The 26,511-nt window shown below is 42.2% G+C and overlaps 1 protein-coding gene across 1 annotated transcript in view; it reads right to left on the bottom strand.

Moving 5' to 3' along the window:
- SLC35D2 (solute carrier family 35 member D2) overlaps positions 1-26,511 on the bottom strand; it is a 151,826-nt gene that overhangs the window by 75,977 nt on the left and 49,338 nt on the right. Inside the window, exons 6-8 of the mRNA XM_077474803.1 lie at positions 9,864-9,932; positions 5,991-6,093; positions 2,696-2,788 (exon numbers count right to left, since the gene is read on the bottom strand). Of these exons, the coding sequence (XP_077330929.1) occupies positions 2,696-2,788; positions 5,991-6,093; positions 9,864-9,932 (265 nt within the window). The remainder of the gene's footprint in view (positions 1-2,695; positions 2,789-5,990; positions 6,094-9,863; positions 9,933-26,511) is intronic.

Here is a 26,511-nt window from a genome sequence, read left to right as displayed (position 1 = left end):
GTCTATATTTAAAAAGGGAACAAAGTCTTTACGAAGTAACTATAGACCTGTTAGTTTAACTTCTATAGTTGGGAAGATACTGGAGGGATTAATAAAAGACCACATAGACGAGTTCTTGCAGGAAAAAAATATTTTGAGCAACAGACAGCATGGATTCATGAAAGACAGAAGTTGTCAGACAAACCTGATTTCTTTTTATGAGGTGGTAAGTAAAACCTTGGACAGAGGGGTGGCGGTGGACGTGATATATTTGGATTTTGCAAAAGCGTTCGATACAGTTCCGCACACACGGCTCATGTGTAAGGTAAAGTCTACAGGTTTGCAAATATCAGTTTGTAAATGGATAGAAAACTGGCTAAAAGACAGAATTCAGAGAGTAGTGGTCAATGATTCTTACTCTGAATGGTCTAAGGTTATCAGTGGTGTACCCCAAGGTTCAGTGTTGGGACCCTTACTTTTTAATATCTTTATAAATGATATTGGGTCTGGGATCAAAAGTAACATTTCCGTGTTTGCAGATGACACCAAGCTATGCAGTGGAATAACATCCTTACAGGATGTCTCCAATTTACAAGCCGACCTCAATGCTCTGTCTAATTGGGCGACTATGTGGCAGATGAGGTTTAATGTTGAGAAATGTAAAGTTATGCACTTGGGGGCTAAGAATATGCATGCATCATACATGCTAGGGGGAGTACAACTGGGGGAATCCATAGTGGAGAAGGATCTGGGGGTTTTGGTAGATCATAAGCTCAATAATAGCATGCAATGCCAATCTGCGGTTTCCAAAGCGAGCAAAGTCCTTTCCTGTATTAAGAGAGGTATGGACTCCAGAGAGAGAGATATAATTTTGCCCCTGTTCAAATCATTAGTAAGACCTCATCTGGAATATGCAGTTCAGTTTTGGGCACCAGTTCTCAAAAAGGATATCGGGGAACTGGAGAAAGAGCAGAGAAGGGCAACCAAACTGATAAGAGGCATGGAGGAACTCAGCTATGAGGAAATATTAGAGGAACTGAATTTATTCCCTCTTGATAAGAGGAGATTAAGGGGGGATATGATCAACACGTACAAATATATAAGGGGTCCATATAGGGAACTTGGTGTCAAGTTATTCACTTTACAGTCAACAAAGAGGACAAGGGGGCACTCTTTACGTCTAGAGGAAAAGAGATTTCATCTCCAAATACGGAAAGGTTTCTTCACAGTAAGAGCTGTGAAAATGTGGAATAGACTCCCTGCAGAGGTGGTTATGGCCAGCTCAGTGGATTGCTTTAAGAAAGGCCTGGATTATTTCCTAAGTGTACATAATAAAACGGGGTACTAACATTTATAGGTAAAGTTGATCCGGGGAAAATCCGATTGCCTCTCGGGGGATCAGGAAGGAATTTTTTTCCCCTGCTTTAGCAAATTGGATCATGCTCTGCTGGGGTTTTTTGCCTTCCTCTGGATCAATTGTGGGTATAGAATTGGGTATATGGGCTGGTATGATATTTATTATATATATATATATATATTTTTTTTTTTGGTTGAACTGGATGGACTTGTGTCTTTTTTCAACCTGACTAACTATGTAACTATGAAAAATCTTACATTTAAATGGCCATCAATGCAGCCTTGTCAGTGTCATTTGCAGCCTTGCATTGCAGCCTTGTCAGTCATTTTTAGCCTTGTCAGTCATTTGCAGCCTTGTCAGTCGTATGCAGGCTTGCATTTGCAGCCTTGTTAGTCGTTTGCATCCTTGTCAGTCGTATGCAGTCTTGCGTTTGCAGCCTTGTCAGTCATTTGCCATTTGAAAATGGCGCCGGTAGTTCTTGGCCTTTCTCGGCGGCTTTCGGGTATTTTCGGCCGCACTCAGCCATTCTCAGCTATTTTTGGCCACATTCGCCCGTTCCCGGCGGCTTTCTGAAAGCCGCAGAGAACGACTGAGTGCGACCAAAGATAGCCGAGAACGGCAGAAGATAGCCGCGTACGGCCGAGTGCGGCCGAAAATACAAGGAAGCCGCAGATAGGCGTCAGAAAGCCCTAGCAACAGCGGGGGATCGGCGTATAACACGCACCCCCGATTTCCCCCTGATTAAAGGGGGAAAAAGGTGCGTGTTATTTGCAAATAAATGCGGTATACATACACACCATATGATATATATATCACGGCTCCGGCCACTCACAGCGCCGGAGCCGCGATACCCGGAAGAAATGCAGAGGGAGCATGTCAGCTCCCTTGGCGTGGATCGAGCCAGATGTCGGGGCCTCGTTCTAAGGTAAGTATTTCATAATGAGCTAGTATGCGGTGCATACTAGCTCATTATGCCTTTTGCTTTGCAGGTTTAAAAAAAAAAAAAAAAAAAATTTGCGGGTTTACTACCGCTTTAAACTCTGCCCACTCTTCTATCTCAACAACAGACACATTTTTCTCTAGTCCAAGAAAAAAAACTAGGAGGGCTAATTAGACTCCTTAGCATAACACAGAAAGTGTGAACAAGACAGTTCTGAATTTCTGACAGTTTATTATTGCACTTATTGAACAAAAAAAAATGCTTTTAATGGTTTATTTAACTGACCAAAAAGGTAGCAAATAAAAGATGTTCAATGTTAGAATTTACAGACATGTTAGGCATATGCAAGAGCATCAGCATCCATCAGCATAGCATAGAGTGTAAAAATAAGCCTACATATTCACAAGGCCACAACTTACTTTGTTGAATTCTCCATTCCATACAGTGAGAAGTAACGTTGGCAAAATCATGAAACTGGCATTGTAAAAAATGACTCCGTATTTTCCCAATTCCTGTAACATTACACAAGTAAAAAAAAAAAAAAAGAGGGTATTAGAACTGAAAAGTGAAATTACATTTTTAGACTTTATTTGGATAGAGTTACAATATCTGTCATATGTTTTACTACTTTGTTAATGGAAGGAAGATTCCCTTTCACTTTCTATAATGGTGACCACACAGGGAGCGATGGGAAATCTCCTCAATGGGAACACAGACAGAAATTAAACACTGACAGTCATTCCAAACTTTGCTCACTCTATCCAAAGCATTAGTGTTGTTTGGAATTTCACTTTTAAACTATATCTAATGCACTGAAAAAATGGAAAAAGTATAATTAATTAAATAACAATTTCCAGTCTTCTGTTACAAATATTTGAGAAGAGATGATATAGGGATATAATCAATTTACTGTATATAAATGGCCCCTATTAAAGACATGATTGAAAACAGATTGCTAGTTACATTTACATTTCTGTGATGCTGATTCTCTTGCTTCAAATCTAGAATAAGTATTAAAGCTTTGCAGGGCAAAGCAGCAGATCTGCTTTAAAGAAGAATTCCAGGTATGGATATTTTACACATACGGTGCATCCGGAAAGTATTCACAGCACTGCCGGTTTTCCACATTTTGTTATGTTACAGCCGTTTTCCAAAATGGATTAAATTCTTTATTTTCCTCAAATTTCTACAAACAATACACCATAATGACAACATGAACAAAGTTTGTTTGAAAACCTTGCAAATTCTTTTAAAAATAAACAAAAACAAAAATCCCATGTACATAAGTATTTACAGCCTTTGCCATGACAATCAAAATTAAGCTCAGGCACATCCTGTTTCCACTTATCACCCTTGAGATGTTTCTACAACTTGATTGGAGTCCACCTGTGGTAAATTCAGTTGAATGGACATGATTTGGAAAGGCTCACACCTGTCTATATAAGGTCCCACAGTTACAAATGCATGTCAGAGCACAAACCAAGTCATGAAGTCCAAAAATTGTCTGTAGACCTCCAAGACAGGATTGTATCGAGGCACAGATCTGGGGAAGGGTACAGAAAAATTTCTGCAGCATTGAAGGTCCCAATGAGCACAGTGGCCTCCATCATCCGTATATGGCAGAAGTTTGAAACCACCAGGACTCTTCCTACAGCAAACTGAGGGATCGGGGGAGAAGGGCTTTAGTCAGGGAGGTGACCAAGAACCCTGATGGTCATTCAGACAGAGCTCCAGCATTTCTCTGTGGAGAGAGGAGAACCTTGCAGAAGAACAATTATCTCTGCAGCACTCCACCAATCATGCCTATATGACAGAATGACCAGACGGAAGCCATTTTTCAGTAAAAGGCACATGACAGCCCACCTGGAGTTTTCCCACGTGCACCTGAAGGACTCTCAGACTATGAGAAACAGAATTCTTTGGTCTGATGAAACAAAGATTGAACTCTTTGGTCTGAATGGCAAGTGTCATGTCTGGAGGAAACCAGGCACTGCTCACAGTGAAGCATGGTGGTGGCAGCATCATGCTGTGGAGGTGTTTTTCAGCAGCAGGAATTGGGAGACTAGTTGGGATCGAGGGAAAGATGAATGTAGCAATGTACAGAGACATCCTTGATGACCTGCTCCAGAGCACTCTAAACCTAAGACTAGGGCCAAGGTTCATCTTCCAACAGGACAATGACCCTAAGCACACAGCCACAATAACAGAGGAGTGGCTAAGGAACAACTCTGTGAACTCTTGAGTGGCCCAGCCAGTGTCTACACTTAAAACCGATTGAACATCCCTGGAGAGATCTGAAAATGGCTGTGCACTGACACTCCCCATCCAACCTGATGGAGCTTAAGAGGTCCTGCAAAGAAGAATGGGAGAATCTGCCCAAAAATAGGTGTGCCAAGCTTATAGCATCATACTCAAAAAGACTTGAGGCTGTAATTGGTGCCAAAGGTGCTTCAACAAAGTATTGAGCAAAGACTGTAAATATTTGTGTACATGTTATTTTTTTTCGTTTTTTATTTTTAATTAATTTGCAAAGATTTCAAACAAACTTCTTTCACATTGTCATTATGGGGTATTGTTTGTACAATTTTGAGGAAACGAATGAATCTAATCCATTTTGGAATAAGGCTGTAACATAACAAAATGTGGAAAAAGTGAAGCGATGGGAATACTTTCCGGATGCACTCTAGTTACCTTGGTCCAGCTTGTTTCAATGTAACTATGCTAATACAATACCTGGCTGATCTCCCTTGGAAGTTGGAAATCACTGAAGAAGACACCACTACTCCAGTAATCTTCACTTGCTTCCAGATCTTCCAGGGGAGGGGGTGGGGGGGGGGGGACAGGTATGGTATACACATAGTTACATAGGTCCATCTGGCAATGTAACTTTGTATAAAATATCCATGCTTGGAATTCTTCTTAAATGCCCCTTGCCCCTCTCCAGCAGTATATACACTCATCTTTACTTTGTTCCCTTTTTATTCATCTGCCCTGTATAAGCTATGAGTTACTATAGTCAGAGCTTTAACAAGGCTAGGGACTCTATTTGCGCCCCCATGTGATTAGGCCGGGGGGCAATCCTCAAGAACCAGTGCTGTCACACTGGTGTGAGAAAGGGGAGTAGCTACTACTCCATACCAAGGAGTATAAGGGTTTTCCTCAGTCCTCAGAGTGGCACGGAAACTGAAAAAAAGGTAGGAATATATTGCTGGGAGATCGAACATTAAAGACATACCATCAAAAAAAAAAATGTTGAACATTATTTTGGAAGAACAGACTATAAAGGGTTACCTACATTTCTAAAAATACACAGCTTATTGATCCATAGATTTATTAGATTGTCATGAAGGTGTCATGAAGGATTTTTTCTCTATTAAACTCGGTCATGCTTAATACCTTTTTTTTTTTCTTTTGCTTTCATTTATATCCTCTAGGGTTTCTGAGGATGTAAGGTGTTTGTCTTTTAAATTAAATTGAGGCACATATATCTTTTTCAGCCTAAAATCATATAAAAACTGAACAAAGAACACTTAGTTGATGATCTGAAATTCAGAAAACTCCACAAATGTTCTCTTATTGTATTTTAAATGTATGCTACATATTGCCACTATTAAGTATAAGGATAATATAAATAATTTATAACTGTTCTCAGTTTTTTATTACTTTATATATTAGTATAATATTACCAGTATATACTTTAATTGAAATAATTACCTTAGGGTTAATTTTTTCTTTGGTATAAACCCCATATGAAGCTGTGAACAAGTCGTTCAACAACACAATGCAGTATCCTTCCAAATTAAAAGAAAGATCAAAACTGAAAAAAAAAAATAATATGCTGACCATTTTCAATAGTAAGTATTTAATAAGTATTTAATATACAGCAAGTAAAAGTATACATACATGACAATACCAGTCTAATTTAAACAAGGCATAAAAGAAAAAAAAAAAAAAAAACTTTGAATCTGTTACATACATGCAGAACAAGTACGTAAAGTGGTTGAAACCCCAGACTTGAAATGAACAAAGCATGTCCCTCTATGCTGTGTATTTAGGAGTATTTAAGAGCACTAAGTTTCATTTCTGTCTGCTGCTTCATTCCTCTGCTATCAGCAGGAATCACTTCTGACAAGTTTTCCTGACACCAAGAGAAAAATGGTAACAGGGGAAGGAACTTCAGCTGATTGACAGCCTCAGCTCTGTTTCTGTGTGTAGGGGGGTGGTGTGTCCCTTCCTTCCAATCAGCTGTCACAACTCTCCTCACTGAACTCTGCAGGGTGTAATTTCAGCTCACTGCCTCCTGCTTTCTGGAATCTTAGACAAACTTTATAAATTCTGCACTTTAAAAAGGGATGTAGAGAAGAGAAGACTGCCAATAAACAGGTACAGGTGCTTTTCATGAATGATCACATAAGTCATAGGGGTTGATTTACTAAAGGCAAACATATTGTTCACTTTGCAAGGGAAGTTGAACTCTAATATAGCTAGAGCTTAGTAAATGTGGTGACGTTTTGATGACTTTCATCATCCATTCATGTGCAAGCAAAAATGTTTTTTTTATTTTCCTTGCATGTGATTGAGTATTCTTTGCAAAGAGAAGCCTCACCACATTTACTAAGCTCTGGGGAAAATTCCTTTGCAGAGTGCAACTTAACTTGCATAGTAAAGCTGCACGATTCTGGCCAAAATGAGAATAAAGATTACGATTCTCTCACGATTCCCGTAGCATAACATCATCTTTCATATTATACAAAAAAAATGGGCTAACTTTACATTTTTTTTTTGTTTTTTTTATTTATTTATTTTATTCATTAAAGTGTCTTTTTTCCCAAAAAAATTGCATTGGAATGACTGCTGTGCGAATACAGTGTGACATAAAATATTTCAACAACCACCATTTTATTTTTTTAGGGTCTCTGCTAATATAATGTTTCTGCTAATATAATATTTCAACAACCACCATTTTATTTTTTTAGGGTCTCTGCATATAATGTTCGGGGGTTCTAAGCAATTTTCTAACAAAAAATAATGATTTTAACTTGAAACCAACAAATGTCAGAAAAAGGTTTAGTCTTTAATTGATTAAACTTCCCTCATTTACACACCGAAGTTCATTTCTTTGATCTAAACTTCTAAAGGATAAAATGTTTATAGTAAGTTCTGAGGCTGAGGAATGTTGTAATACTTGGCAGACTGCCTGTTTTTTGTTTGTTTTTTTGACAGCTGTCTGCTTCAGCAGAGAATTCTCTGCATAGAAAGAATCAGGAAAATGCTTTGTCAAGATCACAAGGGGAAAAAAAAAAAATCGCACAGCTCTGTTGCATACTGAACAGTGTATTTGACTTAAGTAAATCAACCCCAACTAAGGTCCAGAACAACAATTTGAGGGGCATTACTATACAAATTTTGACCACCCCCTGTGGTTGAGAGGGCCACCAACATTTATCTCGCTAGTCTCACCATTGATCTATGATAGGTGGTCTTACTAAGCAATAATGAGGTGGGCTATGTGATTAAGGGGGTTTACTGCATATGAATGGGTCCAAATTAGAATGTTTAAAGAACACAGGTTAATTTTAAACAATGCACAAAAGATATCCACAAAGAGCCATGATAACTGACTGTTCTGGTTTTATTTTTTTGCAGGATCGGATGACAATTGCTGTTTGTGTGGACTCATTCAGTCTTTACAAGACAGTGGTCACAGGGTAATCTCAGAGATTCGCCTATAGATATTGATCCCCATTGATTTGTGTTCAACTGATGTCTCATCAGTTGAACACAAATGTTCACACTGGTGCAATGCCTGCCAGTAATTCAATGGACTGCCTGTCTGAACAAAGATCATTCATACTGAGGCTAAGCATAGCACTGACTGATATCTGATGTAAACTTAAAAAGTGTAACTAAAGTCAAAACTTTTAGCTTTGTAGTTTTGGATAGAGTGAAGAGGATTAGAGCCTCTGTCAATTTTTATTGCTGTCTGTGCCCCCATTAACCACTTCCTGACTGGCGCACAACGATGTACGTCGGCAGAATAGCACTGGCAGGCAAATTGGTGTACAGGTACGTCCATTTGAAATTGCCGCCCTGCCATCGCGTACGCCGGCAGCACGCATGCGTTCCAGTCAGGACCCCCGTGAGTCCGGTCGAAGGTCCCGCAGATACCCGCGATCATCTCACGGGGAGGCTGAATGGGAAGATGCCGATGTAAACAGCATCTCCCCATTCTGCCTAGCAACAAGTGACACTGATCTCTGCTCCCTGTGATTGGAGCAGAGATCAGTGTTCACTAACACACAGCCCAGCCCCCCACAGTTAGTAACACGCCCCTAGGACACGCTTAACCCCTACACTGCCACCCCCTGGTTAACCCCTTCACTGCCAGTGTCATTTACACAGGAATCAGTGCATTTGTATAGCAGTGATTGTTGTATAAATAACAATGATCCCAAAAATGTGTCAAAAATGTCCGATGTGTCCGCCATAACGTCGCAGTCACAATAAAAATCACTGATCTCTGCCACTACTAGTAAAAAAAAAATTATTAATAAAAATGCCATAAAACTATCCCCTATTTTGAAAACGCTATAAATTTTGCGCAAACCAATCAATAATCGCTTATTGTGTTTTTTGTTTTACCAAAAATATGTAGAAGAATAGGTATCAGCCTAAACTGAGGAAAAAAAAATTTTTTTTGTTTAAAAAAAGAATGTGTTTTTTTAAAATTGTCGCTCTTTTTTTGTTTATAGCGCAAAAAATAAAAACCACAGGGGTGATCAAATACCACCAAAAGAAAGCTCTATTTGTGGGAAAAAAAGGACGTCAATTTTGTTTGGGAGCCACGTCGCACGATCGCGCAATTGTCAGTTAAAGTGATGCAGTGTCGAATCGCAGAAAGTGGTCTGGTCTTTGGCCTGCAAAATGGTCCGGTCTGAAAGTGGTTAAGAATATTCACCCTCTCTAATTGTCCTGTTTAGCATTATCATTGAAAGTTAAAGTAAAGAAAATCCTAAATTTTGGGTTATCCCCAGAAAACTAATAGAGGGGAAATCTTCCAATTCTGGTGACCTGGGGGCCCTAAAGGATTTCTGTTAGGCTGTGGGACAGGAGGTGAAGATAAATCTCCAAAAAGGGACACAGATGGCGAAAAAAAAAAAGGGTTATAACCCTCTTTTACTTTATCGAAAATGAAAAAAACTAAAAAAAACCTTTGCCTATAGTTCTACTATAAAAACTAGAAAATTTAATCAGATCTTCAAAAGAACTGAAGTTTGTTCAGCCAATGGATTGCTCCTGACTGTAGTTTTGATAACCTGCAATCACACAATATAAAACTGCACAATTAAGCAGAAGAAAGAGGACTTATTAAGAAATAAAAATCTTTAATGGAAAATAATAAGCACGGGAAAGCAAAAAGTAGCATAAAATAAAGATCTGTAAAAAAGATAAATCAGTCAGTAAAATAGTAACTGAATGATTCATGCTCTAAAGTGTTGTATTTACACAAAAGAAGTCTCAGAAAACCATAAATGAAGGCCCGGCCTTTGGACACAGCACAGACAAAAGCCTATTACAAATTCATACCTGGCTGCTACGACAGCTCCGATCATCATTGCTGATACGCTTAAAGCAATATATAGGGAGTATATTTTCCTGCAAGAAAAAAATAATTATTAAATATAAATTTCACCCAGCACTGCAAATAAAAGGAAGTAAGGATTACAATCACAAACAAAATAGAATTTAAAATGATTCACACAAAAGTGTCTGCGTGCTTGCCTTCAATGTAATGCTTCCACTTTATAATGAGCTATAGCTGCATTTTTATATTGCTTGTATTAAATTACACCTACACTATAGGGTTTCTTATACTAACAATGGGAAGAATAATGGAGAAAATGGAGAAAATGGATAACTGGAAAAAAGCTCCGCCAGAAAGGAACACTGTGTGGGTATCTGGGGATTTAGCGGTGAATCAGAAGTAAGGTATATACGGTTTTATTTTTGGCCCTCCAGACCAGGCTTCTTTCTTGAATTATTTTTGATTATGTTGCATAGCACAATCTGTCACTCGATGTCAGGGCAGGTCTCGGCTCTTCTAAAGGAATCTCACAATATAGACCCATGCTGGGTGAAGCTTGTAATTTCTTGACTGGCACAGACCTCTGCTGTGAGGTTAGTTGTGAAGAGGCAAGCAGAGCTCAGCTTGGTGGCAGATCATGAAGATGACACAATGTTCCAAAAAAAGAAAAGACGCGGTTCACAGGTTTACATGCACAGAATCTATAGTGCTGACTCATCAGTGTGTGTGACTTTAATATCACAAAGTAGTTTTGCATGGACAACAAAAATAGCCACGATCTAAATGTATACACATGACCAGTAGCAGCTGGTGCTAAAACAGTTTGGGAGGTCGCAAAGAAACTGAAAAAATAACATCAATTGCAGCCTTACTGTGCCCATCAAATGCAGCCACTATGTCCATCAAATGCAGCCACTGTGCCTATCAAATGCAGCCACTGTGCCTATCAAATGCAGCCACTGTGCCTATCAAACGCAGCCACTGTGCCCATCAAATACAGCCACTGTGCAATCAACTGCAGCCACTGTGCCCAAACGCAGCCACTGTGCCCAAACGCAGCCACTGTGCCCATCAAATGCAGCATTCATTTGCTTTTCTAACACACCTGGGGGGACTCCAAGTGCAATGCTCTGCACTCCAAGTCCACCTTTTTTGAAGCCTATTATAGCCTATGGCTCTAATTAGATGCTTAAAAAAAACACCCCCGTCGCTGTAATTCAGGCGCCCGGTGTCCTAAAAGGGGCCAGACACCCGAAGAGTGGCCATGAATGAATTCATGCAATGCGTGAATCTATCAATTCTATATAAAGGGGGTGGCTAGAGAGAAGGGGCGGCACCCGTACGCCCTAATGGACGCACCGTTACTGCACATAACGCAGATATGAACATCATGGATTTTTAGTGCTGATGTTTGATATGTGAATAATGGTTAAGCAAAGGAAGTAATTTGTTACACTACATGGGGTGACTCAGATTATGCGCAACATAGGGCAGTTGACCTGCTTTAGCTTCTTTTGCATTCCAGTAGACTTATATGGGGGAAGGAAGTAGTTCTAAAGTGAACCAAAGCCCGTCAGCACAGGCCCTTATTCTGGCAAGCCAATATGAAATGTGGATGGAAAAGAATGTAAACCATTTCCATCACTACTATAGCTGTTTTGGAATGTTATCAGACACAAATGCATCCCCCAAGTGAAAGGCCATGGGAAGCATCTGACCTACCCATCTGTACCTAGTGTCTACATGCTATGTGTCTAGATTCTGCTATTTCACCCCACCCATGTTACTGGCAATAGAACTGTATACATAAAATGGTAATAAAATGTACCTGCTATAGGAAATAGAGGTCATGATAGAGTTACTTTGTTTTATCAAATCATGAGGTTCAGGCAGTTTACGATTTCTTGCAACACAAACTTTAGGTTTTGTTAAAGGGCAGCCAAGAATAAATTACAGGCTTGCCTCTTCAAAACAACTATTAATTCCATTCAGAGACAACCACGTACATTTCCCTGCTATTATCTGAAGAAATGCACAGGCAGTCACATATTTTTCTAATACGAAGATTTATAAAAACGTGTATCCCTGTTGTGTGTCAGAAAATCATTAACCCCTTCCTGCTGCCACACCCAGCCCTTTAAAAGGATCTGAATGCTGGGAAGGGGCAGGCTCCCTGATCATGTGATGGCTGTGATTAGCAGGCACACGATTGGAAGCTCCCTGGTTGTAAACAATGATTGGGAGCTGTCTCTGTGCTAGGATCACACATCGAGCGTGCTCTCAGCACAGAAAAGCTGTTCCCCATGGACACATACATGCTGCAAATTGGTGTTAAGGTCCAGTCACTGCATATTATATATATGTGTGGGCAGCAGGAACAGGTTAACACTTTTAAGCCAAGGGATAACCATTACCTGACTTGTTTTGTAGCAGTCTTCCCAACAATAACTTTTTTCATATATAATCTTTTTATTCATATGATTTTTAATAGTTTAACACAATAGACCAAACAGAAGGTCTGGATAATTCATCTTAACATATATTGTATACACATTTTACTATATTGCATAATATAAAAGATTATTGAACTACCGAAGAAACTTTAGAAAAGAGAGAGATAGAATACAAAGATAGAATAGAATGCAAAATCTTCATTCACAGCATTTCAGGTAGCATCCTGTATTATAAGATGCATATCATATGATAATAGGATTGTATGTTGAGAAGTGAAGGGGAAAACGGCATTAGAAAAAGAAATGGGAATCCTGAAGATTCCAAATTGGAGGAAGAGTCATTATACAATCACAAAACCATAAGAAAAATATCCTGGATGCAAATCCAACTCTAGCCAAGCTGTCACAGAAACCAAAGCAGTGTCGGGATGCCCATTGGCAAGCAGTGTATACATAATCATCAAGTTAAGCTTTGGTATTACATAAGTGTGGTGGATCTATCTCCCAGTTAAGAGGGGACTATGTTAGGAGGGCAATCTACCTTGCTCTCAACGAAGGCCCATATACCTAAGAATTTACCATAGACCTTCCATGTAGACTCACTATGCCTGGCTGAATACAATTTCTATTAATTTCATCCAAGGAGTATCCATGTTGGATCTGTTTGGAACATGTGTACTCCTTGGACGAAATAAAAAGACAAATTTTATTCATCCTTACCCGTTTGCCGACTTTATCTACATGGAAAGACTTTTGTGTTTCGGGGTGGAGACCGCAAGTCAGGCATAGTGAGAGGAAACAGAGAGCTCTTGCCGGCTCTGATTGCATGATTGGGTTGCAGCGCCATTATCTTGCATTTGAATTTACCATAGTGGTCTTTTACAGGTGGCTATCCATTGTTTTGACTCCATAATAACTTTTGTAATACAATCTGCCCTATTTTTTTCCAAAGAATTGGTAGCAAATATTTGGCTGCATTCAGAGGATGTGGGAATACACTCTTCTTATAATGGCTAAAAGGAATTGTGTGTACATGCATAGCTCCCAACTGTCCCTGATTTCAAGGGACTGTCCCTGATTTGGAACAAAGTCCCTCTGTCTCTCTTTTCTCCTCATTTGTCCTTCATTTCGATCTGAACCATAAACAGTAATACCTCGGATTGCGAGTAACACGGTTTACGAGCGCTTCGCAATAGGAGCTATTATTTTTTTTAAATCTTGACTTGGTTTGTGAGCGTTATCTCACAAGACGAGCATGTATTCAAGCCAATGGGGTGTGCAGTACCCCATTTGGCCAGTGGTGCGGGGGCGCCAGTGAGACTCTGAGTCACCCGGAGGCACTCGGAGACACCGAGCCTCTCCGAGTGCATCCTAGCGGTCTCCGAGTGTTTCTGGCACACACCCTCCCACCTCTGGCCACATGCGGTACTGCATACAATAGCAGTCACTGTGGAACTAATTATTAGAGTTTCCATTGATTCCTATGGAGAAACTCACTTGTAACTCACCTCGTAGTCCAAGGTACCACTGTAGTTGTATATAAAATCCACTACTTTTCTTTCAAAGAGTGTTTCCTAGTGCTAAACCTCTCATCCAATTTCTAAATTGCTGCATTTGTAAATTCTAAAAACCAGTATAAAGGAATAGTAGCAGTAAAAAAGCAAAGAGGAGAAACCAGGAAGCAAGGTAACAAAACTCACTTATAAGAAGTAAGAACATAAGAAGGCTCATCTGTATATTTTTGTGGAGTCTGTCTGGAGGTCCCTGGATTTCGGATATGGTCGCAGTGTGTGTGTGTGGCTGTGTGGTGGTCCGGTCGCTATACACGACCTGTGGCCACCAGGAGGGAGCCAGAACCGGCATCAGACACTCGTGGATGATGTCACGGGTCACATGAGCACATCTGGGGAAAGGTCCACAAAGAGAAAGGAAAGGACTAGCAGGCCATTTAATACTACGCTCAGGTGGCCCTTCCTGGGTTCTCCCCTTTGTTTTTCCTCTACACCGAGTCAGAGACTTATGATATACGAGTTGTGATTATTCACATTCGTCTGGATTTGCACTGATAGTTACTGTTACCTTTTGTCTAAGTAGTAAAAAAGCACTTGTGGGTTTAACTATTATTTTCTTGTAAAAATCTTCTTTAAGGGGACATAGAGAGGGGGGTGGGGGTGTTGTCCTACATGCCTACATGCGTTTGCTAATAGGTGTCTCTCACTCAAATATCAAAAAGTTTGGAGGTATGTACATGGAGTAGGAAAGGTATCAGAAAATCACAAAAAACACAAATTTGTGGCTACTGTCAGCCATAGGTTGGTTTGCAGCATTTCACTGCTCCAATATAACACTGAGCAGCAGTGACAGTGAAAGGGTTCATCTTGCCACCCATTTAGTCAGTATCCACTCAACTGTGCAGCTCCCCCCTGGAAATCAGAGTGATCGCCTGATGGTTGAGCTACACAAAAACAAAGTCTAACATCCTCCAGGCACTGAGAATTTGTAAAGCCTGAAAACAAGAATTTGTCAGCAGTTGGGTTTTTTGGTAGAAGAGACTTTATAGGGGGGGGGGGGGTTTAGGAAAACTGGAGTGCACAAAATTGCGTGCAGCTCTGCATAGGAACCAATCAGCTTCCAGGTTTTATTGTACAAGCAGAAGTTAGAAGCTGATTTGCTGCCATGCACAGCTGCACCAGTTTTTAAGTGCTCCAATTTTAGTAAATCGTGGGCAAGGGCTCTTCTGAAGGTAATTCAGTAATCTCATGATGTCAGCAGGATTTTTTTTAACCAGTAAAATGTTTATTGTAGTAAACAAATAATATTACAGTACCAAAAAAAGAAAAATAAGACAAGTGCAATAAAGTGCAGCCTCCACTTACATAACCAAAGGCAGTAGGTACAGAACCCATGCCTTCACCTTCAAACAGGCCTTGACTGCTCTTACCAGATCAAGAGACCTTTCTTCCGCAGAATGAGGTTCTGGAAATAAATGAAGGCAGAACAATATCCTGGTTTAAATTAAAACTTTTTACAGATGTGGCAACCAAAAAAACTAATTTCCTTGTCAAAAGGACCAAGGGAATATCTCGTATTGGCTCTAAAGGCTGTATCTGTAATGCTGACAAGACTAAATTTAAAGAGGAGGGCCGGTTTTAAAAAAAAAATGTTAAAAGTCAGCAGCTGCAAACACTGTAGCTGCTGACTTTTAATAAGCACACTTACCTGTCCAGGGCGCCCGCGATGTCGGCCGCCTGAGGCTGACCCGTCCCTCAGTCTCGGGTCCCGGCGCCATCATTTTGGCTAAGGGAAACAGGCAGTGGAGCCTTGCGGCTTCACTGCCCGTTTCCTACTGCGCATGCGCGAGTCGCGCAGAGCTTTGTGAATGGGGCACACTGTGTTCTGGGACACACAGTTCCCAGAACACAGCGCGACCCATTACCCAGAAGATGCCACACGGAGGAAAGAAGACAGAAGATCTCCGCGGAGGAGGAAGAGGCAGATTAGGATGATGTGCCTAGCAACAGGCATTTCCGGTAAGTTAAAAAAAAAACATTTTTTTTTCAGATTTTTTTTCTAATTTTTAATGTATTTTTTTTTTTTCAGGGTGGCCCTCCACTTTAAGTCCCAAGGGTTCAGGGGTGACCTAACCGAAGGATTAATCCACGTTACCCCCTGAATAATGCTACGGACCAGAGTGTGATGCAAGTTGGTCATTGAAAAAACACAGATAAAGCCGACACCTGGCCTTTGATAGTACTTAAGGCCAGCTTCATTTCTAATCCCATCTGTAGAAATTCAAAGATCCTACCTATGACATATTTCCTGGGATGCCAATCCCTGGATTCACACCAGGAGACATATGCCTTCCAGACTCTATTATATATGGCTCTGGAGGCCGCCTTTCTAGCATTACCAAAGTAGAAACTACTGAGCCTGACAACCCTCGGTCTTTCAGACTGTGGGTCTCAATAGCCAAACCGTTAAATTTAGCATTTGTAAGGTAGGATGGAATACCGTACCTTGCGAGAGAAGGTCTGGCCACAGTGGTAGGATCCATGGGTCCCCTACTGCCATCTTTACAATCTCTGCATACCAAGATCTCCTGGGCCACAAGAATCACCTCCTTCCCTTCCTGCTTGATCCTGCGAAGGAGGCACGGAAGCAGCAGAACAGGAGAGAACACATAGATCAGTGAAAACTGATCACACGGACAATCCAAGGCATCTGTTCTGCATGCCAGTTGATCCTTTGCCCTGGACACAAAGTTGCTAATCTTTCAGTTGAACCTGGACGCAAAAAGATCTACATCCGGAATTCCCCATCTTTGACATATTAACAGAAATATGTTGGGGTGAAGAGACCATTCTCCCAGGAACAACTGTTGGTGACTCAAGTAGTCCGCCTGCCAATTATCTATTCCCGGAATGAAGACTGCCGAAAGGCCCAGGATAGGATATCATTCACCTCTCTCTGAGCCGCACGACTTTTCGTGCCCCCTTGGTGATTGATATAGGCCACTGTTGTGGCATTGTCAAATTGGATCCTGACAGGACAATCCTTTAATCTGAGCATCCAGACCTTCAGGGCCAGGCATGCTGCCCGAATCTCTAGAATATTGATGGGCAAGGTCATTTCCATTTTGGACCATTTTCCTTGGACAGATGCTTCTTCCAGGACTGCTCCCCAGCCAAGAAGACTGGCATCTGTTGTCACCACCTTTCAGGTAACTGGTAGGAAGGACTTTCCTTCCTGAAGATTCTTGGATATCAACCACCAACTGAGGCTTTGACACACTTTGGAGGATAGACGCATCGGGAATTCTAGAGTTTGGACCTTTTTTTTCCAAGTTGACAGGATACTGTTTTTCAGCAGTCTCGAATGAAACTGTGCATAAGGAACTGCCTCGAATGAAGCTACCATCTTTCCCAACAATCTCATGCAAAGTCGAATAGAAGGATTCTTCTTTGCTTTGACCACCTGAATCAGTTCCCTTATGTCGCGTACACACGACCGGACTTTCTCACAGCAAAGGTCTGACGGAACGAGTCCGTCGGACAATTCGATCTTGTGTGGGCTCCATCGGATCTTTGCTTGCCAAAAATCCGGCGGACTTTAGAAATAGAACATGTTTTCAATTTTTCCTCCGGAACTCTGCCGGATCGAGAAATCCGTTCGTGTGTATGCTAGTCCGACGGACAAAAACTGACGCTAGGGCAGCTATTGGCTACTGGCTATGAACTTCCTTATTCTAGTCCAGTCGTACGTCATCACGTTCGAATCCGTCGGACTTTGGTGTGATTGTGTGTGGCCAAGTCCGTTCATTCGGAAAGTCCGTCGGAATTCCGTCAAAACTCAGTCGGAAAGACCGCCAGACCTAGTCTCTCGAAAAGTCCGGTCGTGTGTATGCGGCATTATGGAACTGATCTTTGCCTGGGGCAAAAACACCCTCTTCTGAGCTGTATCTATGATCAGGCCAAGTACTGCAATCTCCTTGACGGTTTTAAGGAGGATTTCTTTAGGTTGAGAATCCAAGCTAAGTATTCCAGGTAGCTGACTGTGGTGACCAAACCCTGGTTTAGGCCGGCAACTGACTGATCTATCAAGAGTACATTGTCTAAATAAGCCAGAATCGTTATACCCTGAGCCCTTAATCTGGCTAAAGGAGGAGCCTAGAATCTTTGTAAACACTGGAGGTACAGTAGCTAGACCGAAAGGCAAATCTCGAAGCGTAGATATTTCTGGTGAGCGGGGAAAATAGGTACATGTAGATAAGCATCCTTGATGTCGATTGATGATAGCAGTTCTCCACCTTGTAGAATGGAGACCACTGATCGGATTGACTCCATGCAAAAAGAGCGGATATTTAAAAACCGGTTTAGATCTTTGAGATCTAAGATGGGTTTGACATCTTGGTTTGGTTTTCGTACCGTAAAAAGGTTTGAACAAAACCTTAACCCTTGCTCTTACATGGGGACCACCGATATCACTTTTTGAGACAAGAGATGATCCAAAGCCAGAAAGAGAGACTTATTTTTTCTGGCTCCCTGGGAACGTTTGATCTGAGAAAATGAGGACACAGGAACTCTCGGAACTCTAGTCTGTAACCTAGACATATTGAGGAAGCCACCCTCGACACTGTTCTTGCCAGACCCTTGAGAACTGCAGAAGTCTTTCCCGCACTCGAGCAAGTGGGGGCGCCCCTTCATAAGGAGGTTTTAGTATTTTGTTTAGCGGGTTTCCTCTCCCAGGGCCTCTTTTGACCCTGGATTTGACCCTGAGGTTTACCTCTTGAATTTGACGGTGGAGGCCATCGCGACTGCCTGGAGGCAGATGCTCCTGGCACTGGAGAAGAAGCTTGTTTAAAAGAAAAACGTTTAAACTTCTTTTTAACTGGTAAAAGGGAACTTAGAAATTATTTGGATGTATTTATCTAGATCATCTCCACACAACCGTTCACCATGAAATGGAAAAATAGCCTAGAGCTTTTTGCATAGCGCTTTAGCTGACCAATTTTTCAACCATAGAACTCTACGCACATGTACCAGCCTGAGCATAAGCCGTGAGGCTTTTAGAATAGAATCTTTCATAGCGTCTACTGTAAAACATAACGCCTCTGATATCCCGGATAAATCTTGGGCATGTTGATCAGGAATAATCTTGAGCACTTCTTTAAACTGGTCTTTTAAGGACTGACATACCCCGATCGCTGCCAGCGCAGGTTGAAACACTGAACCTGCCAGAGAAATATTGTTTTTAAATAGGAATTCCAACTTCTTATCTGTTGGATCCTTCAGAATTTGAGCATTGTTTACAGGACAAGTAAAGTTCCTGTTCACAGAGGATATAGCAGCGTCAATTGCTGGAATCCCCCATTTTTTTTTTATTAAACTCTTCCTCCATAGGATAAAGTGTTGAAAACTTTTTTGGAGAAAAAAACTGTTTATCTGGGTGCTCCCAAGCTTTTTCAGTAATGAATGGATAGGAAAAGCATGAATAGGTTGGGGAGGCTTTAGCGAACCCAAGCAAGAAGTGGGCTCATCGACTGATTCTGCTAATGGCAGCAAAAATGTGGAGTGGACCAATTCAGTGAGAGATTACACCAACAACCTTTCTTGTGAACCCGATCCATCCATATTAGACTCTTCAGAAGAGGAGTCATCAGCCTCTTCCTGGTCCCCTGAAAGAAAAGCATCATCTCTCACCCCCTGTTCCTCAGTTTGAGGGTCCTGGGTAACGATCGGGGACCCATTACGCTTAGTCCCACTCTGGAATGCGATTAAGGCATAAATATTTTGTTCCAAGCCTGAAATGGTTGAGGAAAAAACCTCTTCAGTAATATATACAAGGGCTGCAGTGCTAAAAGCAGCTGCCACACCCGACGTCCCTGATGGCTCACTCTGACCAGCCATATCACTCTCAGGGGAGGAAGCCATCTTTTTTTAGATGATTTTAGCCTTCCTAGTGGCTGTAGAAGTCTTTCTAGAGCCCTTTTTTGAGGTGTTTTACCTCCCACTTAGGACTATAGCCCAATGCACAAAGCAGAGGTACTACCAGAAGGAACGCATCCACTGCTTGAGAAATAATCCAGCCCTGCCGCTGCTATTAATGCTCAGCCTGATGCAACAATAAATGTGTCAAAAGGAATGCCTGTGTCACCAAACCTCTTTCATGCCCCTCTTGCTGTTGTGTCCCTCCGCCAGCTTGCAGCAGTAAACATGGTGCTTTTAAAACACACAATCCCACGCTGGACGTTGGAGAACACCAATGGTTCGCTAAGCCATGCCCCCCTCCATCGCCTATGGCCCTGCTCCTCTCTTTTTCAAAAAAATGATTTCCCACGCAAACGCAGGCTTCTGATCCTATGAGATCACTGTGAGGGCGGAAAATGGTGAGAAGAAAGCCTAAAAGCTGCCGAGAAGGGCGGCATGCCGAACGTCTTTTTATTTTTATTAATTTTTTCTCCTGACACTCTTCCTCGTGAAGAGGGGGAGAAAACAGCACAGGTGTCTGGTGAGGACAAAACCCCCCAGACTTACCGGAGGTCTGCTGCTAGCTGGAGGAAAGGAAGCTGCTGTTCCAGACACATCGTGATCTTTAGAGGAAGCATGATAAAGTATGTGCTCTATACAGCCCCCAGTGGTGACACATCGGCATGATAACATTCACTAATTTAAAGGAGACATTCATAACAAAATTCAAAAATTTCTTTGAAAACTCCACTTACCTTTCCCGCTGCAGGGTTTTCTGAGGTAAAACCAACAGACCCAATCTTCACCCATCACAGTGGGTTCCGTTAACAAACCTTCAGGGGTTGGGGACTCCCGGGGAATCCACAATCCTGAGCCTGTAATAGCACCACTGGCAGTAAAACTTTATGGCCTTAATACCAAAAGTACTGGATCCTGGGGTCCAGCTCTCTGAAAAGAGAAGCGTTTACAGGCAAAACCTCGTTTCTTCTGACACAAGCCCCGGGTACCATTCATTTTGGCCTAAAAGACACTTTGAATGGACCCGGCTGCATGGCTAGCCCCAGCAAGGATTGCTCCAGTGGAGCTCAGCACAGCACATCTTTACTCGTGACCAACACCTTGGACACTGCTGATAAAACGGACGTACTCCCAGTAGTGGGAGGGGTTATATAGGGAGTGCACTTTTTGTCTTAGGGCGTGCCAGTGTCCATCACCTGAAAGTGGCCTATAACCCACATAGTAACTACTATGGCTCTATGCCCCATGATGCACGATAAGAAAAAGGCCCTTCCTACTGCTATCCTAGAATGCTCATCCTCAATTACATCCTCTAAAACATTCAGGAGACAGCATTTAGAGTCCACTGGGATTCGTACCCTAAATACCATATTCAATGTATCTACAACTCGCCTCCAGTAAAGATGTCATTTTGGGCAACGCCATAGTAGATGGATTAAGTCCCTGTGTCACGTACCTGGTCGGAGTCTGAAGTGACAAGGTCAGCCTCTCTTGTCTCTCCAACCTGGGTCCCGCTGAGGATGGAGACAGAAGGACCCAAGGGAAAGGAGGAACATGAGTGCCTGCAGATGGATCCCAAGATTCTTGAGGCCGATGATGCGACTGAAGGAGTGCAGAAAGTCGCAGAAGCAGAGTCATAGGGATAGCCAGGTTTGGAAGCAGGCGGGCAGCAAGGTACCAATTCATCACACAGGAGCAAGGTCAGATAGGAGGCCGAGATCAGGAACCAGTAGTCATCGAAGTGGAGTAGTCCGGAAGCAAGCTCAAGGAAAGCCAAGGGTACGACAATGGGTATCAATCAGGCAAAGACAAGAGTCACAGGTACAGGAGCAGCTGAAGATCGGTCAGCACCTTCCACAAGTCAGCATGCCCCTTAAAAAGTCTGGTGCCAAAGGGTGTGTGGGTGCGCACCTGCGAACATGCTCATGCACAGCAGCTCGCATTGGCGCACCCGTGACTAGTACAGTACCTAGTGCGCACATGCATACGCAGCTGCACCCGAAGCACAGCAGTAGTTCTCTTACACCCTGTAATCCATTTTGCATCTATGACAAAGTGACTCTGTGCTTTACCCCATCTTATAGAGCCTTAGGGGTGTATAATGAGAATGTAAAGTTGGGAGAGTTTTTGGGCCACATTTAGAGAGCCGGTTACTACAGTCTGATACGCTTCCTCCCATTACTCACCCGACATCGATCCCAGGTCTTTCTCCCAAAGCAAAGTCGTCTTTCTAGGATGGCCTTTATGGTATTCGCACAACAACATGCTATAGCATTGTGAAATAAAACTTTTAGAGCTTTCAGCTCTAAATTAAATTAAAAATAGAGGTGGGAGATATATGCCACTCTTGTATGTCCCCCTGCAGCCGAACTGCATACCGTAATTGCAGATAATAAAAATGCATTTAGGCAGGTAACGAGGCAGGATTTTTAATTCTAAAACATTAAAATTAAATACAGGCTTGTTTTAAGTACCATTATCTGCTGGATAGCATTAGTAGGTTACTGACTAATGTTACAGTTCTTGTAACATTAGCAGATACCAGAGCCTAACATGACTCATTCAAAACATGTATAGAAGGACAGGTTGAAGCTTGTTCCAAGAGTATTCAGTACAGAATAAATGTTTCAATAAAAACGCCGGGTGCTGGTTCGTGAAATGAACAGGAGATGTCACTGTTTCCCTTTGCAGAAAGGGCCTTATGTTATCTATCATCTCACCAGTAAAATTTCATTACGCAAGTCACCTTCTTTGTAATGTGTTCTGAAACTTGTTTAATATTATTCTGAATGTTTAAACACTTTGTGAAATAAATGCCTGTATAGAATGGCATCACAATTTACAGTTGTAATTCTGCCCAAGATAGATTTGTTCAAGGAGATCCCAATATCACCCTCAATATTTAAAAAGTACAAGGATATATTTCCTAAATTTTCAATTGAATTTAGTTTTAGTCTAGCATTAGCACACTGACAACCTAAAATTATTATATTGCCGCTAAGTAAAGAAAGAACAACTTTTCCAATGAACTCCAAAAACATCACAGCCAATAATAAGCAGCACAGGCATTCCCTTCCCTGCAGCCACACAAGGGCCATGCATAGGTGTGCATGAGCAACGGGGGAAGTCTTGGCCAAATAGGATTGGCTTTTTGCAGTGACAGCTTCCTGGTGGGATAGCTCATGTAGGTTCAGACTAGAATCCAAACTCGCCTGAGCTCACCCCTAATGCAGAGGGATCAAGCGACACAAGTTTTCCTTTAAAGAGGAAGTAAACCCTGATGAGTTTACTTCCTCTTTTTTTCCCTGCAAAGGTAAAGCATAATGGACTACTATGCATCGCATAGTAGCTCATTATGTGTCACTTACCTGACACAGGAGCCAGCGAAGTCGCGCTGTCCCCTGTAGTCCGCCGCATCCATCTTGCTGGTGGCATCTCGCAGCTCCGCCGCTGTCATTTGGCGAAGCCGCGATGACGTCACTCCCGCGCATGCGCACGGGAGTCGACAAATGCGGCAGCTCCATTTTTGGAACTGCCGCGTTCAGTGCGCCCGCGCGCCGCTGTCCACGGCGCATGCGCCGTAGACAGCGGTGCCCGTTTTCGGGCAAATATCTCCTAAACCATAAAGGTTTAGGAGATATTGCTTGGACCTACAGGTAAGCCTTAATCTAGGCTTACCTGTAGGTCAAAGTGGTTTGTAAGGGTTTACAACCACTTTAAGCCCCAAACACACAATCAGAAATTCTGCCAACAAAAGTCGGATGTGAGCTTTTGGTCAGAAATTCCGAACGTGTGTATGCTCCATCAGACTTTTGCTGGCAGAATTCCAGCCAGCAAAAGATTGAGAGCGGTTTTCTATTTTTCGATTTCGAAAACTTTGACGCGCAATATTCCTACGCATGCTCGGAAACAAATCAACGCATGCTCAGAAGAACTGTACTTCATTTTGTTGGCTCCTCATAGTGTTGTACGTCAATGCGTTCTTGGCAGTCGAAAGTTTTGTGTGACCTTGTGTATGCAAGCCAAGCTCGCGTGTACAGGGTATAAGACTTTCTTTTACTGTGCTGAGTAATCAGCAGTGGAAAATAAGGTAAAGGGTTTGTTAACCCATATAACTCAAACTCTAATAGAGAGTCTGGCAGAGCAGACGGTTCCTTTCTTATAGAAAAACGAGAGCTGTAAGTACCTATTTAGAGCTGTCTTCAGGCTGGTCACATGACTCGTGGCCGCTGTACAGCTTTGATGGATGGATACTGCAGTGGGGCCGTGATCTCCCTCTGACTTCACCCGGCCGCTCAGCCTCTCCTGCAGTAGCCATGGAAACTGGCTGAGAGTCATGTGACCGGCCTGAAGACAGCGCTAAAACAGTATTTATAGCACTCTTTTTTTAAAAGAAAGGTACAACAGTGTGCTCTGCCAGGATATGAAAGAGTTGCTGGCTGTGAGGAAAAAAGATTTTGAATTTTACTAGAACTGACATGCACAGGAAAGAGGGGGTGAGGGGGGAGAGAGGTGACAGCAGCGTATAACGAAAGACTGCAATTAGACCACGGTGATCAGGGCGGAGCTGCCCTGATTTTCGTGGTCTGTTTAGAGAGGGGATACAGGAAGTGCCAGATTCAGGTTTTTTTTATAGTTTAGAGGGGGGCAGATAACACAGCACAAGCACTGTGCTGTTTTATCTTCTTTAAGGCACCAGAAAATCTGGGGGGGGGGGGTTTTGGGATTAACAAACGCTTTAAGCATTCTTCCAGATGCAACCTTAGCAACTAGACACTTACAGTGGTGTGAAAAAGTGTTTGCCCCCTTCCTCATTTCCTGTTCCTTTGCATGTTTGTCACACTTAAGTGTTTCGGAACATCAAACCAATTTAAACAATAGTCAAGGACAACACAAGTAAACACAAAATGAAATTTGTAAATGAAGGTGTTTATTATTAAAGGTGAAAAAAAATCCAAACCATCATGGCCCTGTGTGAAAAAGTGATTGCCCCCCTTGTTAAAACATACTATAACTGTGGTTGTCCACACCTGAGTTCAATTTCTCTAGCCACACCCAGGCCTGATTATTGCCACACCTGTTCACAATCAAGGCATCACTTAAATAGCTGCTTGACACAGTAAGGTCCACCAGAAGATCCTTAAAAGCTACACATCATGCCGAGACCCAAAGAAATTCAGGAACAATTGAGAAAGAAAGTAATTGAGATCTATCAGTCTGGAAAGGGTTATAAAGCCATTTCCAAAGCTTTGGGAATCCAGCGAACCACAGTGAGAGCCATTATCCACAAATGGCGAAGACATGGAACAGTGGTGAACCTTCCCAGGAGTGGCCGGCACCCAAAATTACCCCAAGAGCGCAGCGACGACTCATCCAAGAGGTCACAAAAGACCCCACAACAACGTCCAAGGAACTGCAGGCCTCACTTGCCTCAGTTAAGGTCAGCGTTCATGCCTCCACCATCAGGAAAAGACTGGGCAAAAATGGCCTGCATGGCAGAGTTCCAAGGAGAAAACCACTGCTGAGCAAAAAGAACATCAAAGCTCGTCTCAATTTCTCCACAACACATCTTGATGATCCCCAAGACTTTTGGGACAACATTCTGTGGACCGATGAGACAAAAGTGGAACTCTTTGGAAGGTGTGTGTCCAAGTATATCTGGCGTAGAAGGAACACTGCATTTCATAAAAAGAACATTATACCAACAGTAAAATATGGTAGTGGTAGTGTGATGGTCTGGGGCTGTTTTGCTGCTTCAGGACCTGGAAGACTTGCCGTGATAAAAGGAACTATGAATTCTGCTGTCTACCAAGAGATCCTGAAGGAGAATGTCCGACCATCTGTTCGTGTACTCAAGCTGAAACGAACTTGGGTTCTGCAGCAGGACAATGATCCTAAACACAACAGCAAGTCCACCACCGAATGGCTGAAGAAAAACAAAATGAAGACTTTGGAGTGGCCTAGCCAAAGTCCTGACCTGAATCCTATTGAGATGTTGTGGTATGACCTTAAAAAGGCCGTTCATGCTCGAAAACCCTCTAATGTAACTGAATTAGGACAATTCTGCAAAGATGAGTGGGCCAAAATTCCTCCAGGATGCTGTAAAAGCCTCATTGCACGTTATCGCAAACGCTTGGTTGCAGTTGTTGCTGCTAAGGGTGGCCCAACCAGTTATTAGGTTTAGGGGGCAATCACTTTTTCACACAGGGCCATGATGGTTTGGATTTTTTTTCACCTTTAATAATAAACACCTTCATTTACAAATTGCATTTTGTGTTTACTTGTGTTGTCCTTGACTATTGTTTAAATTGGTTTGATGTTCCGAAACACTTAAGTGTGACAAACATGCAAAGGAACAGGAAATGAGGAAGGGAGCAAACACTTTTTCACACCACTGTATCCACATCAAACATAAATCAAACATAAATACAGTGCTTACATTCAGTAGGTTGTCGGAGGCACCGAATCCAACTTTGAAATCGTGTGACTTCACTTGGAAATCGCATAGTTTCAAAGATGCATGTACATGCAACTTCAGGTGTGACATGGCTGACATCTGTGCAACTTCATGTACAGATGTCTATGCAAGTCGCACCTGAAATCACAAAAAATAGTGCAGGAACTTCTTTTTTAGATCGGTACGGCACTGCAAAAGTCAGCATAGTACCGATTTGAACAGCTCCATTGCCGACAATAGGGTGAGACTTGTCATG

Source organism: Lithobates pipiens, unplaced genomic scaffold (genome assembly GCF_037356315.1).
Source record: "Lithobates pipiens isolate NorthernLeopardFrog02 unplaced genomic scaffold, aLitPip1_a1.2 Scaffold_13, whole genome shotgun sequence".
Lineage (NCBI taxonomy): Eukaryota > Metazoa > Chordata > Amphibia > Anura > Ranidae > Lithobates > Lithobates pipiens.
This window is presented reverse-complemented; position numbering and strand designations above follow the sequence as displayed.